The 15,038-nt window shown below is 44.0% G+C and overlaps 1 protein-coding gene across 2 annotated transcripts in view; it reads right to left on the bottom strand.

The window, feature by feature from the left end:
• Positions 1 to 2,848: 2,848 nt before the first annotated feature.
• The window catches only part of LOC100711213 (protein bicaudal D homolog 1), a 29,245-nt gene continuing 17,055 nt past the window's right edge, over positions 2,849 to 15,038 (bottom strand). For both annotated transcript variants that reach the window (XM_013273690.3, XM_005454042.3), the window contains exons 6-11: positions 13,025 to 13,519; positions 10,120 to 10,298; positions 7,344 to 7,722; positions 6,270 to 6,464; positions 4,566 to 4,717; positions 2,849 to 3,774 (exon numbers count right to left, since the gene is read on the bottom strand). In XM_013273690.3, coding sequence (XP_013129144.2) covers positions 2,994 to 3,774; positions 4,566 to 4,717; positions 6,270 to 6,464; positions 7,344 to 7,722; positions 10,120 to 10,298; positions 13,025 to 13,519 — 2,181 coding nt within the window. In that variant the 3' untranslated portion in view covers positions 2,849 to 2,993. The remainder of the gene's footprint in view (positions 3,775 to 4,565; positions 4,718 to 6,269; positions 6,465 to 7,343; positions 7,723 to 10,119; positions 10,299 to 13,024; positions 13,520 to 15,038) is intronic.

Below are 15,038 nucleotides of genomic sequence, written 5' to 3'. Positions count from 1 at the left end.
ACATTTGTATTTTTGTTGTACATTATGGTTAAGTAACAAAAACAGGAGGAGTCAGACATCCTCGCTCCAAAGAACGGAGTCTGCTGGTGCGTGTGCTGAAGGCCTGACACCCCTGGAGAGCTCCTTCGTTTATTTGGCTCTGCGCTTTGTCAAATTTCAATGAACGGCATTGCAACAAACAAATCTTTTATTTATTTATTTTTTGACTGTTTTTAGTGTCAATTAAATCTAAAAAGCAAGTGACAGGCCACACAAAGTTGATCATTTTGGCTCCAGATTTTTGACACGAACAGTATCCAGACCAAAAAAGTATTATGACTAAAAGTAATCCAAGCCAAAGACAAATACATGAAGAACAGCATTTTAGCCTGAGGTACAGGTGTAGAAGTAACATGTAAAAGGAAGCACATTATCTGTTTGTGTCCAGGTAAAGGCAATCTGCCAGAGCAGGCTAAACTGTGCGTACCGTACAGCTGGTACCTGCTGGGATATCAGGTCTAACAGATCTTTAAGGCCCATCAAGGATCTTTCAAAATAACTGTCAATAGACTCACATCACAAGAAGCTTCACATCATCTGTCAATCAAGCACAAAGAAGTGGTTACACAAGAGGCCAGTTTCAAAAAAGATATCAACCTTGACTAAGAAGAGTATTTCTTTTCACACTTCCTTTAAGTTCACTCACTCACTCAGTTTAGCCAGTCTCTTCTCCCAGTTCAAACCACACCATGATGCTACAGGTCATCCTGCTGCAGGATGACTCGTGCCAGACTGAATAACGTATGTCAGGTTCACTTTGGTGAGGTGAGCCCTCAGCTATGCTGAAATCAGTCATTCTTTTACAGATGCTACACTGTTGGCGTGCCATTAACACCAAGTCTGCCATGACAGCAGTGAGTCAGAATAATGCTTAATCACTTCCTCTCAGTGCTTATGACAGCATATTACAGAAAAAGTGATTTTAGGAAAAAATAAATACATGAAAAAAATTCACTGATGGTTCTGGAGGATATGGTAGCTTTCCAAGAAAACAACACAGTGATCTACTAACTAATGTGTTAACAGCTAATGTGCTCTTCCCTATATATCCATGCCATACATGCAGTGTGTTCTGTGATGGTGTCGATGGGTCGTTCCATTTTCACTACATTTTATTCCTTTTTATTTTAAAAAGGAGCCAAAAATACAGTTCTAACTGAACAGCACATCAGTGCTTCTTAAAAAAAATCGCAGAGAAATTGATTTTCTCAAAGAAATCCTTTAAGGAATGAACACTGATGAACTAATTAAGCTAGGTTATTCATTTTTTCAGGGTCTGGTAAAGACGATAAATTGGACTGTAGTTCCAGTTAAGTAGAATGATGGATGCTTGAAAATCTAAAACATTTGGATGTCCAGTCTCTGCTATCAGATTTAGAGGCCTGTGGAGAGCACAGTGTTGAAGGTGGGGGCTGCTGTATAATGTACATTTCTCGTATACAAGGCACATAACGCATATTGTTTAACCCTCACATACTGTTCAGGTCAAATTTGAGCAGTTTTGACATTTGACAGGAGGAAAACATCCTTCATTTCATTCTTTTGCCATGAAATTTGATGACTTTTACTAAAATGACCCAAAATGGACAAAAAGAAACATACAGAAGTGTATCTTTCCCTTGGAATTGTTTCAGGCAAATCTGAAATGTAATTAAACTTCCTTTTAATGAAAACTTTTAATCCTTGGGGGGGAAAAAATTAATCAGAAAACTGTGTGTTGGCTACAAGAACACACAAGATGAGATGGTATGGCTGGTATACTATGGTATCAGCTGATCATTCACTGATCATACAGTTTAAGGTCCCTCATCCCAGCTTCCTGTTCGTCTTAAAAGATTTTCTTCATCCCAAACCTTCCAAACAGCCTTCAACTGCAATTACACCAACCTTTCAAAGGCAAGCGGAGGGACAGCCGCAGCACAAAAGCATCCGTATGTGAACATGCATAGCTGAGTGTATGGCTATATATATAAAAAAGAACACTGGGTGTTGCTAGAGATGAACAAAAAATACTGAGGGGTGAGCTTTATCATGGCAACACCCTGGATAAAGAAGACCACAACAGCCTGATGAGAGGAGTGTCCCAAGAATGTACACTGGCCTGCAGCGAGGGAAGGAAATGAAAACGAGCAGCTGTAGACAATTGTCCACACAACCTGTGGGCTCCACAAGAGTAACTGAGTGCCAAAGCTATGCATCATTATCTGTGCCATCAGGACTTTCACCGTGGTCTAGGACAGAGGACCCACAGCGAAAACACTGCTTCCTCTGTGTCCTTCTGTTTTCAAACACACCTTCAAAACAAAAATGTGCAGGTTTAGATGATATGAGACAGACTACCAATCAATGTGAGTATTAAATTGAATACAGAGTACAGTGTTTCATGTGTCATGAGCCTCATCTAAACGTAAGTGTCCAGTCAATGTGTAGTCAACCTGATTCATCTAAATGCTAAAAACTTTGGAAAGTCTTCATTAATGTCCTCCTGTACACCAGTCAGCAGTCTCAGAATAAAGGCGGGGACGTTTGTGCTCCATATAATCCCTGAGCAAAGTCACTGAACATTCAGAACCCACTGGCCACGGCTTAGGCACAGGAAACAGGAAACCAGTCTGTCCTCCTTTCTGTGAGCCCCCTCTTAGGTGATAACAGAGAAGCATTATGGGGGCTGCAGTTTGTTAGAAACGAGGAGCTCAGTGCAGTAGCCTTTGACAGGCTTGCAGTACAGCGTCATTCCCGGGGCCTGTAGGAGCTGTAGTATCTGGGATAGAGGGGGGTGTAGTGTGAGGAATGGCTGTAGGAGGTGGAGGTGCCAGAGGTGAGGTAGGAGCTAGAGGGGGTGAAAGCAGAAGAGGAGCTGTAATAGGCAGATGAATAGCTGTGGGAAGAAGATGGGGAGTAAGGGAAGGAGTAAGGGGAGGATGAGGAGGGAGTGTAAAGGACGGAAGAGCGTGTCATGCTGGGCAGGGGACGAGTTCGAGGTGAGGGGCTCCACGTGGACCGTCTGAGACCCAGAACGGGGGACCGATAGGGGGAGGAGGGAGCAGATCCTGGCTGGGTGGGCCTGGTGGTGGGGAGGGAGGAGGGGTGTGAGTGTGTGGAGTGCAGTGCCTGGATAGGCCTGAGGGGCGAGCGGGAGCAGGGGAGATGTTCGCGCTGAAACTGTGGGAGTCGACCACAAACGTCCGCACCCCCACCGTCCACTGGGAGTGAGAAACCCTCAGAGGGGTTGAGGGTGGGGTCTGTGCTGAGGGAGGCGAGGGGGCCTGCAGAGAAGGGGGGCTCCCTGGCATTGGAGGGCCACTCAGCGAGGCAACCGATGGTAATGACGGACTGTGAGATGATGCGTGTGAGGTGGGGGAGGTGGTAGCTGAGGCCAGAGCCGCAGTGGCTGGGCTAAGGGGGTCAGAGGGATCATCGCGAAGAGTTGGTGTGGGGCTGATAGAAGGGAGACTGCCAGGGGCCAAAGCTGGACTGGACCCTTGAGCAGGACTGGAGGCTGACGCCAAAGTCGAGGGACTTACTTTGGGGGTGCTGGTTTTCCCACGGGTCAACCTGCTCCCCCGGGTGCGATGGGACTGCTCCTGATCAAAGGCCAAGTCCTCCAAACGCTGGGTGAGGGCCAGTTTCTGCTGGATGGCCATCCGCAGGAGAGAGTTCAGAGTCTTCTTCTCATCCTCGGCTGCAGCCAGCTGCCTCTGCATCTCATCCAGCTGGGTCACATACTCATCACACCTGCACAAAGCAGACGTTTGAGTGTAGAAAATGAACTGAAACGTAAAATGTGGAAATAAAGACAGTTGATGTTCTAATTGGATAACTACACATTACCTGGTGGAATGTATAAGTTAGTTTGAGTTTGGTGAAAAAGATACGCGATGCTAGTTAATAAGCTCCAGATAAAACCAGCTGGGTGCTGTGTGGAACATTTGTAAAGACTGAAACAACTAAAATGAGGAAAATGTAGATGCATTGTTGCTGAAATATCAACCTATTCTTTAAGATTAAAAAGTCTGTTGACTGGGAGGAAACAAAGCTGAGTTTTTGGACAGTTTGTCTTTAGAAATAGAGCTGGGCTGTGATGTACATTACATCCTGGTTGTCTGTGTAGGTGCTCGGTCAATCCAGATCATGGTAATCCTAAGGAGCTTGGAAAGAGAAACGACTGGACTTTTTCTTACATCCTGGTTAAATTCTTTAGAGGCGTTCCCTGACACACTAACCCACAGGTGTCGAACTCCAGGCCTCGAGGGCCGGTGTCCAGCAGGTTTTAGATCTCACCCTGGGTCAGCACACCTGAATCAAATGATTAGTTCATTACCAGGCCTCTGGAGAACTTAAAGACATGTTGAAGAGGTCGTTTAGCTATTAAAAAAGCAGTGTTGGATCAAGGACACATCTAAAACCTGCAGGACACTGGCCCTCGAGGCCTGGAGTTTGACACCCCTGCACTAACCCAACATATGGATTCTCAAAGAGTTTCTGGAAATGTTTGTGCTTCAGTATGTTCTGTTTTGTTCTCTGACCTGGTAGCAAACATGGCTCGCAGAGAGGAGAATGTGGCGGCGTCTTCCCTCAGGGCCTTTAGCTCGTTCCTCAGCTTTGTCATGGTGTCGGTCACCATGGACTTCTCCGCCTCATACTTACTCTTCAGGTTGGCCAGAGCCACTTCTGCTGTCTAGTTAAACACACACACATATTAGTGACTGTATATTAAGCCCCTTTTCCATTAGTACCTACTTGGATCAACTGGTTTTCCATTACTGTGAAGTGTCTGTGAAGGTTCATCGTAGTCTAAAAAGCTTGAAAAGAAAAGCATCTGGACTTTTTTAAGTTTCTTGAAGACGTTTCACCTCTCATCTGAGAAGCTTCTTCAGTTCTAAGAGCAATTGGTGGAGAGTTCCAGATTTTTAAGCCCTATTGGGAGTGTCCCTAAGAGGTTCCTGGACCCCCTATTGTTCCTCTGTCTAGGGAGAATCAGAAGGGCAAATGTAACAATATTGTCAAAACTTATGTAGCAGGTTTGTCAGAGAAACTCAGGAGAGTCTTCTCAAAGAACAGCATCCCAGTATACTTCAGACCCAGCCACACACTCAGACAAAAACTGGTTCATCCCAAAGACAAGCTTAACAATGTAGTGTTATGCTGTACAGTGTAGTGAGGAATGCTCAGACCTCTACATTGGAGAAACCAAACAGCCACTTCATAAACACATGGCACAACATAGAAGAGCCACCTCCACGGGACAAGACTCGGCTGTCCATCTGCATCTAAAGGACAAAGGTTCCTCTTCGAGGATGCCAATGTTCACATTTTGGACAGAGAAGACAGATGGTTTGAAAGAGGAGTGAAAGAAGCCATCTATGTCCACTGTGAACGAGAATCTTTGAAGAGAGGAGGTGGCTAATGACACCAACTGTCTGCCATCTATGATCCAGTTTTGAGATCCTTCCCAGACGCCTTAACGCCCACTCACATCCTGGGTCATTTGACCTCAGTAAATCACATTATAGGGTGTATGTGTTTTCGAGAGCATTTCCAAAACGCTGCGTTTTTCCTTGGGGAAAACGCCGTCTCAGGATGGCAGGCCAAAACGGAGAGAAAACAATGCGTTTTCAAACGAAAACGGATTAGTGTGGCCGTAGCCTTAGGGACACTTACCTGACGGCCAATTGGCAGGAAGTCTGGTAAAGTCACATTTTAGTACCTGCTCGGATCGCTTGGAACCCCAGCTGAGCAGGTACCTGGTATCAGGTACTATGACCTTGATCCAAGTAGGTACTAATATAACGGGTTTTAGTGGATATTATGTATACTGATTCAGAATGACTTTTCTTGACTATTTGTCTACAATATTTAGCAGTGGACAGCAGTAATCAGTTGTTTGCAAATATCATTTATATGTTTCATATGCATAATGGAGAGGAAGAAAGCAAATGTGAGATGTACATAGCCAACATGTGAGGAAGGCCAAGAACCAGTTTTTAGGAAGAAAGGAAGTTGGGAAGTTGGCATCTGTGACTGTTAGAAAGAAAGCACTTAAGCATAGAAAAAAAAAGAATCAGTCCATTCACCATTTATTTACATGCTTATGTCACTACTTGTTGGGTTTGAGCTTAAAGCTCTGAGGGGTTTTACTTTTTTGTTAAATACACATAGGGAAATGGCAGCACTGGAAATTTTTTGAAATATTGTTGCCTATAATAACTTCATCACATTTCCATACTCACCTGTTTGTTAGCCTTGAGCACCAGTCGAAGAGTGGCTATCTGCTCTCTCTTGGTGCTGAGTAAAGATTTGAGCTTCAGGATCTCCTCCATGCAGCTTTCCTTATCCTTATCCAAGAGAGGAGCCAGTTCCCGGGCTGCAGTCCTCTGTTTGGACAGCTGCAGTGACCTGTCCACTGCCCGCTGTAGGTGTTTCACCTGGGGAGGAGACATGAGGAGATAAAAAAATGGAAACCACTGAAGGTGTCACATCTTGTGCCGCAAGAAAAGAAGGTGGTAGAGAGGAGGAACAACGATTGACACTATATTGCCAAAAGTATTTGCTCATCTGCCTTCACACTCCCATGAATTTCAGTCATGTCCCATTCTTTATCCATAAGATTCAAAATTATGTCAGCCCACCCTTTGCAGCTATAACAGCTTTAACTCTTCTGGGAACGTTTTCCACAAGGTTTAGGAGTGTGTTTATAGGAATTTTTGACCATTCTTCCAGAAGCACAATTGTGAGACACTGATGTCTGACGAGAAGTGTCACCACTACTCTAGAGTCCAGTGGTGGCGTGCTTTATAGCATTTGAATTGTGTTTGGTGATGTAAGACTTGGATGTAGCTACTTGGCCATGGAAACCCATTCCATGAAGCTCTTTACACAAAGTTTTTGAGCTAATCTTTACACCACATGAAGTTTGGAGGTCTGCAGCAATTAACTCTGCAGAAAGTTGGAAACCACAGCCACTATGCACCTCAGCATCCGCGGAGCCCACTCTGTGATTTTATATGGCCTACCACTTTGTGACTGACTTGCTGCTGATCCCGATTGCCTCCACTTTGTTATGTACCACTAACAGTTGCCTGTGGGATATTTAATAGCGAGGACCTATTCTTTAAAAAATGTTTGTAGAAGCAGTCTGCATGCCTAGGTGATTGATTTTATACACCCGTGTTCATGGAAGTATTTGGAACACCTGAATTCAATGATTGTAGGGGTGAGAAAAGACTTTTGGCAATAAAGCCTGTGTAAGAAAGACCAGGCAGTTTGAAATATAGCAGCACATCAGGAGGTGCAGGTAGATCTACCTGGTCTCTGATGATGGCGCTGAGGTTATAGATGTTCATGGGCTCCCTGCGCAGCTCACCAGCTGGCTCCATGGCTGGTGATGAAGACGACGATGATGATGAAGAGGCACTGATGCTAGGTGAGCGGGTTGGAGGTGTGCTAGGTGGCAGGCTCTGCTCAGATGGCACCTGAAGGACCTCTTTCTCTACTCTTCGGCTCCCTCCATGTAAGGGCTCTTTGGATGGAGACTCCGAGGGCGTCCATGACTCCCCTGGAGTTGAGGTTGTTGAAGCAACAGCAGCGAGCCGTCTGGCTAGGCGTGGTGTGAGAAGAACTTTGCTGTTGTCTGTACACATGGCTTTGAGACTAGAACTAAGGCCCCTGAGGCCCCTGCCTTGTCTGGAAGAATAGAACAGATAATAGAACAGAACCTTTAGTGTCATTCTGAGCAACTCTGGCAGTTTTAATCACAGGTGTTTTAAACCTGTTCTTTCTCAACTAAGACATCAAGTAAAATAAAAGCAAGCAAACAGCTCAATGCTCACCAAACCCTCACTTTGTAGCTGAATAAAACAATGCTCTGTATCTTGTCACGTACCCTTCCACACAAGAGAAAATGCATTTAGTTAATAACTTTGCTTAGCAATCATATCTTGAGCACTATGAAAAGTAGTGACCAAAAGCATGCAGTGCAAGAACTAGGAGGAGGATCAAAAGGAGAAGGAGAATGCTGCTGTTAGAGTACTGACAGGGACTAGAGGCCAAGATCAAGGTAGCACGGAGGAACGCCAACTACCGGAGCTGCAGAAAGGTGTCAAGAAAGGCTGAACGAGCCAGCTCCAGGTGCGCGCTCTGCTGTTTACTGATAATCAGTTGGAAGTGATTGAGTGCTGAACGTTAGCATTGGGGAGGTTGTAAACAATGGTAACTATGGCTACCGTTAGCTCATGAGGTAAATAAAAGGGCCCGCATTAAATGCATTGAAGACTACAGAACGGAACAATTCACAGTAGGGCTGCAGCTATTGATTATTTTCATAATCAATTAATTTATCAATTATTCCATCAATTAAACAGATAAGAAATACTTTTCTCTTATTGAGTATTAATAAAAAAAAAAAATTTTTTAAAACAGGACTTTCAAAATGAACTTATTGGTTTCCATTTCAGACATTGCAATGTATTTTTGCTTATCTTTTTTAAAAAAAAAAAAGGAAAAATGCCATATTAAAATGGTGTTTTTTTAAATAAAACATTTTCTTGAATGCAAAAATATATAAATGTGACGGCTGCAATGAAGAGAAGTGAGCATATCAGCTGAAGTTTGGCACGTGCTTTGATGCAAAGTTTTTGTGATGCAGAAAATAAGAAATTATGATATATGTGTAGATGTTATTTAATATTAATGATAATTTGGTGGCCAACCTAACAACCTTTGGGTCAGTGCCTGCCCTGAAAAAACACTGATAACACCAAGTTTTACTGGCCCATGTATATTTTTATAGGTTTGTTAAAAACCTTTTATTGTTATATTTTTAAATATTATTGCAGTTTAACACAATATTTTATATTATATCACTTTTAATCTCCCATTCGCATTTCCATGTTGACACTGGCACACTACGGAGCCATGCATTAAACAAAGCATCAAAGCAAAGAAAGAAAAAAAGAACACAAAGAATGCGTCGAGAACTTTTTATAGCTGAATTATTCGAAATACTCGATGAATCATTGCAGCCATCTCCTCTAAATCAATGACATCAAATTGTATGCCAGGGGTGAACAAGATGTAGACTCACTGATCAATATCACTAGGCTTTACAGCAATGACATCGGAATGTCATTTGTACTGGAGAAGTTGGATGGTGAAGGAAAAGAAGGAAAGCAGTCATAACTCAGGGGACTGTGCTAACAGAAGGCAATAATGAAGACATTGTGGACAGTACCTGGGAATCCCACAGGCAACCACAAAGAGGCTGCTAGGAAAGCTGCAACCACCAAATACCTGCAGAGGGTCAGGCAAGTCCTAAAGAGTCAGCTGAATGGGAAGAACAAGATGCAGACAATCAACACCTGTGCCATGCCGGTGCCCAGATACCCTGCTGGGATAGTCAGCTGGCCAAAGGAGGAGATAGTAGTCACCGACACCAAGACAAGGAAGCTCCTTATGCATGGAGGGTTTCACCCCAAACAGTAACATCAGGAAAAAGAAACACCTAAAGCTCGAGAAATTCCAAGGGCTGAGAGAGGAGCTCAAGAAGATTCAATTCAGTTTTATTTATAAAGCGCCAAATCACAACAACAGTTGCCTCAAGGTGCTTTATATTGTAAGGTAGACCCTACAATAATACATACAGAGAAAAACCCAACAATCATATGACCCCCTATCAGCAAGCACTTTGGCGACAGTGGGAAGGAAAAACTCCTTTTAAACAGGATGAAACCTCCAGCAGAACCAGGCTTAGGGAGGGGCGGCCATTCACTGTGTCAGGTTGGAGAGAGAGGGAAGACAGGATAAAGACAGAAGATGTGGAAGGTGAAGGCAACAGTGGTCCCCATGGTAACCGAGCATTCAGTTCAGTCACCTGCAAACTGGGCGAGTGTATCCGAGAGCTTTGTCCAGAAGAGCACTTTCCTACAAACAGCAAATATACCCTTAAGCTCCCCAGGCCTCTTGAGATGATATCATTTTTTTAAAGAGGTTTTTATAGAACAGACAAGCCCACCAATAATGTGAGTAATTTTATTTATTATTTGAATTTCCATGGATACTCTAAGAGCAGTAAAACAGTCAGACCTGTAGTAATCCAGCATGACACGGTTGGGCGTCTCATCGTTGCACAGGCAGACATGGTGGTAGAGCTGGGCAAGCTCCTCACTCAGGGTTACCAGCTCATCCTGAGCTGCGTTCAATGCCCCTTGGCTCTCATTGGCTGCTGACTGAACAGCCTGCAATTCAAACTCCAGGCTACAAATCTGAAAAGAGAGGAGAAGGAAAGGAGAAAAAATTAACATATGCACAACTGAAATTGTAGTCCCCCCAAAAAACACAAAAACCCCCCAAGAAGCAGAATATTGATTGATGTCTCAGAAGTTCAACACTAGCTGTTTCACAGTGACTTTGCACAAAATTCTTTCTCTCTCTTGGCTCTTGGTAGAGGTGGATTCATCTTTTTTTCCCTCTCCCTCCCTTATCTTTCCCTGCTTGGCTTCTATGTCCTTGTCAAGTCTCGTCTAACTCTAACCCACAGATAGTCTCCCAGTCTTGTTCTCTAAAACCTAAAGAATTATGGATTTGATCAGCTGGTCCCTTAACGAAATTGACACCCTATTCTCGAGGAGAAGACTGGGCTCGGGGGAGCCCGATTGTCCTACAGAGATGTTTGCTGCCGGATACGCGATGTTCGGTTGCATCGTGTGCCTGGCGACACTCTCAATGGAGGGCATTGAACGAGGTCTACCTATTCAGAAGAATGATAACAGAGTTCTGGCTGATTGGCGCTGGCTCGGACCTGGCTTATCAAAAAACTAAGAAAGAAGTTAGAGCTGTTCAAAACCCCACAAGGCTGGCCGACACGATTGACGATGGGCAAGCTGAGAGTACTCAGACTGTGTTTACTGAATGCAATATTGATAAGATCTTGGAGAAGCTCACGGCTCTGCGACGGGAATTGAGAGACCTGATGACCAGTGATGGACATTTAGACCAACTGCGAAATTGGAATGCAGTTGTTCGTTCGAACCCAAAACAATCATCTCCTTCATGCAGCTACCCAAGGCCTAGACTGACCAGACAATTCTCCCTGATAACAGGACTGTGTTTTGACTATGTGCTCCTACCCTTCAAGGTCACCTGCGCCAGCTGGAGGACTGTTGACTTTTGCTTAACCGGGTGAAAGGACACTCTCTCTCAAGTTGAACACAGGATACACACACATACATGCAAATCTCTCATGTACATTGACACAGACAAGCACTCACCCCCTCCCCCGCTTACTCCCACCCGAAGTAGGCAGGCGGATCTGTGCAGCACCGGAAGACTGGCAGCAGGACCGGACTGCTGTCTAAATGGGTTAACCCCCCCCCAGTTAGAGGTCATGTGCTTTTATGTTGTAAAATGTAAAGATTTATGTGCTTTCAGTGCTGAGGTGTTTTTTTCTGTTCTCAAACTGCTGTCCCCTAGGAGCTCAGTCTGGGAGGAGTTTTTTCTCCTCCTCTTTCCTCGTGTATTGTGTATTTCCACTGTTTCTTTTTCGCACCTCTCTAACCGGTCTTCCCAATGTTATGTTTGTGTATTCTATGTATGGTCAGAAGGGATGCTCATGATGGTGCTGGATCGTCCGGCAGCCTTTAAAACTGTTTCCCTCGGGATGAATACAGTATTATCAATCAATCAAATACACACATCAATCACCAGATAGAAACCGGTTCCTCAATATCAGATATCACTTCATGATATATAGCAACCAAAACACAATTTCTGACTTGACAGACCCCGTTTCCTTCATCTTATTCCCTCTGGTGAGCCAAATGCTCAGCTTTGCCTGTCCTATTAAGACATTAGTTAAATTAGGGGTAGTCAACTCCAGGCCTTGAGGGCCGGTGTCCTGCAGGTTTTAGATGTGTCCTTGATCCAACACAGCTGATTCAAATGGCTAAATTACCTCCCCAAGATGTCTTGAAGTTCTCCAGAGGCCTGCTAATAAACTAATCATTTGATTCAGGTGTGTTGACCCAGGGTGATATCTAAAACCTGCAGGCCTCGAGGCCTGGAGTTTCCTACCCCTGAGTTAAACAAACCTTTCTCATTGCTATCAGCTGAAGGATAGTTGGTATATTCCAGTCTGCTCCTACCATTACCACTGAGCCTACTCTTTACCGCTGATATCTGTGCTTCACCCACATTATTGTACAAGTGCTTTCCCCCTCTTACTTTACTCAGTGTCCTCATCCTTTCCATGAAATCTTTGTTGTTTACTTAACTGTTCGTAACCAAATGCTGTTCTCTTCAGAACAGAGATAATGAATGTGTCACCCTGTTACTCAGTATCTGAGAACTGGAATAGAGAATCATCTCTTCGCTTTCATTCAAACACACTGGAGTTCAGCTTCAGCTTTCACTCCCCATCTGTCCACTACCTTCATTTTCCTCCACCTATCTGTCAGCCGACTTCCTTATTCTCATGCACTCTTCTTGCAACTTTGCCAAATCAGTTTTCAGGTTTGCAGCCCGCTGTTTGTTGCATGACTGCAGGAGCTGGTGTCACCAGCACTCTGTGGCAGAATGAGTGTTTGTAGCTGACATCACCATCCTGCCTAAGCTGGTATAACCACTGTAAAAACCTATATAAATCTCTGAAGAGACAGCTGAACACTGTTTGAACTGAACACTCCTCTCAGAGAAAGACAACAGCAGCCACATTCATTGGAAAGCAATAAGTGATACTTTCACATCCACCTGTCCTCCTGCAGCCACCAACCCCAAGTCTGATAGACAGGGAGGCCAGTTCTCTCTACAGAGGGCCTCCAAACACAATCCACTAATTTTCATTCACTCAACACACAAATTAATGAAACTGGCAAAACTAATCTTACCTTCACATCAAGGTCACAGTGTAAAGAAAGAGAATGTAAAAAATTCACTCTCACAGACTCACAGGAGAGGAGAGGAAACAGACTCTCTGGCAGTATGGCTTTGTTACCTTATCCCGTCCCTCCCGGCAGTTCTTTTCCAGAGAGGCAACCTGTCTCTCCAGCTTCTGGAGCTGACTGCTTTGCCTTGGCTTCTCCTCCACTGCTCCCTCCACACACTGAGCAAGCTTCTCATGGAGCACTTTTAACTCTGCCTTGAGCTCCACCACCTCTGTCACAGCCACACGGTACTTGCACTGCAAGATCTCCAGACTGGGTGTTTGGTATGAAAATACCAGACTTTTACTCTTCTCCTCTGCAGTTTCTCCTTCCTCCTCAGCCTCATCGTCTCTATCCAGCACCAGCAGACTTTCACAGTTGAGTTGAGAGGTGGGACTGCTACAAGCCTCCTGGCTGACCCTTCGATGAAGACAGCGGAGAGCCGAGACTTTCTGGCTCAGGCGGAGGGTCTTCTCGTGCTGCTCGGTCAGGGCCCCCTGGGTGTGCTGCAGCTGAGTCTGGGACTCCTGCAGGCTCGTCATCAGTGCTGCTTTCTCACGTTCAACCTGAAGAAGACAACTGCACGATAAAGGAAAGCCGTATACCGCGCGACTTAATAAAACTGCAGTTTCTGAGGTTACAGTGATGTCAACATAATTGTTCTAAGAAAGTAAAAAGATAAGAAGAGGTGCAACCACAACCCCATTTCTGAATAAGCTGGGAGGCTGTTTAAATGAAAATAAAAAGACAACATTTAAATGGAAACCAATTCAGTGACAGTAGCACAGATATCACAATCTGACTATCTGCTGGAAAAAATCATTTTAATATCTAAACATATTAAAAGGGGAAAACCAAAGATTACGCTGCTACTGATGTGAAGATGTGAATTAGAACCAGCTAAGGAAGCAATTGACCTGAGCCTGTGCTTGCTGCCAAGACCGTGTATAGTAGGGTGACCAACCGTCCTCTTTTCCCCGGACATGTCCACTTTTAATGTTCTGTCCGTGGCGTCCGGGGGGATTTTCGAGATTGATAAAAATGTCCGGGTTTTCCTATATTCCGACAGAGGACCCGTGTGTGACATCATCCCCTAATTGCTGCTTTGTGAGCGCTTGTAAGTTGTTCTGTGCTCACAGATGGGACTGACAGTGCACAGCAACGCACCTAATGATGTTTAAAAGATCCCAAAACGCAAGTGCATCTTTTCAGACGAACTGCAGAAGAAATTTCCCTCGTACCGACCCAGTACTGGTAGTTTTTCTTATGCAGATGAGGCATTATTTCTGTACCATTATTTAATTCCAGAAGCTTTTAAGTTATTTTTTTTGCACTTGTTGACTTGTAAAATCCTATATGAAATATTTTATTTCACAATTCATTAACTGCACAGAGAAGGCATCGTTTAAATATGTTAAACATGTTTCTTTAAGAAAGTTCTTCATGACTGAGCCAAGTGTCCTCTTTTTTGGAAATGAAAATATGGTCACCCGAGTGTATAGTTCTGTCCATGTTTGAAACAGCCGTTCAAAAATGACACTATCATTATCTAAGCGACACCTAGAAATCTTTCCTTGCCTGGCACCAGAATGGGATTGTCCAGCAATAATTCAGACTAAAGACCATCAGCAACTGTGGAAACAAACCCAGAAGCAGCAAGCTGCAACCTGGAAGCCACTAGCTGTTGGTGGCTAAAGTGTAGGTGGACATTAGCTGTTAGCCTAGCCCTTATCTCACTGATATATTTTACAAAAAATTCTTACTAACTGGGCTTCCTGGGGACCACAAGAATAATTTACTTTGAGAATCACACTTAGAGATGCACTGATTTCCAGTTTTCAGCCAGGAACAGTTATCCCAAAAGACCATTATGAACCGGTGTGTTTCATGCACATTTTGTGCACAGCCACATGCTGCGCTGTTTGCATGTAAGTGAGTGAAGACATCAGTGCATCTCTAGTCATAACAGCAAAACAGGAATAATAGCCAGATATATTTCTTCTTAAAGCATTATTAGTTCTGTCATCCAAAGAAAAGCAGATTTTTTTATTGTTGTTTTTTTGTACTTTTATTCAAAGTACATGC

The sequence above is a fragment of the Oreochromis niloticus genome, linkage group LG15 (genome assembly GCF_001858045.2).
Source record: "Oreochromis niloticus isolate F11D_XX linkage group LG15, O_niloticus_UMD_NMBU, whole genome shotgun sequence".
Lineage (NCBI taxonomy): Eukaryota > Metazoa > Chordata > Actinopteri > Cichliformes > Cichlidae > Oreochromis > Oreochromis niloticus.
Note: the sequence above shows the minus strand (reverse complement) of the source record. Positions and strands in the feature narration are given on the sequence as shown.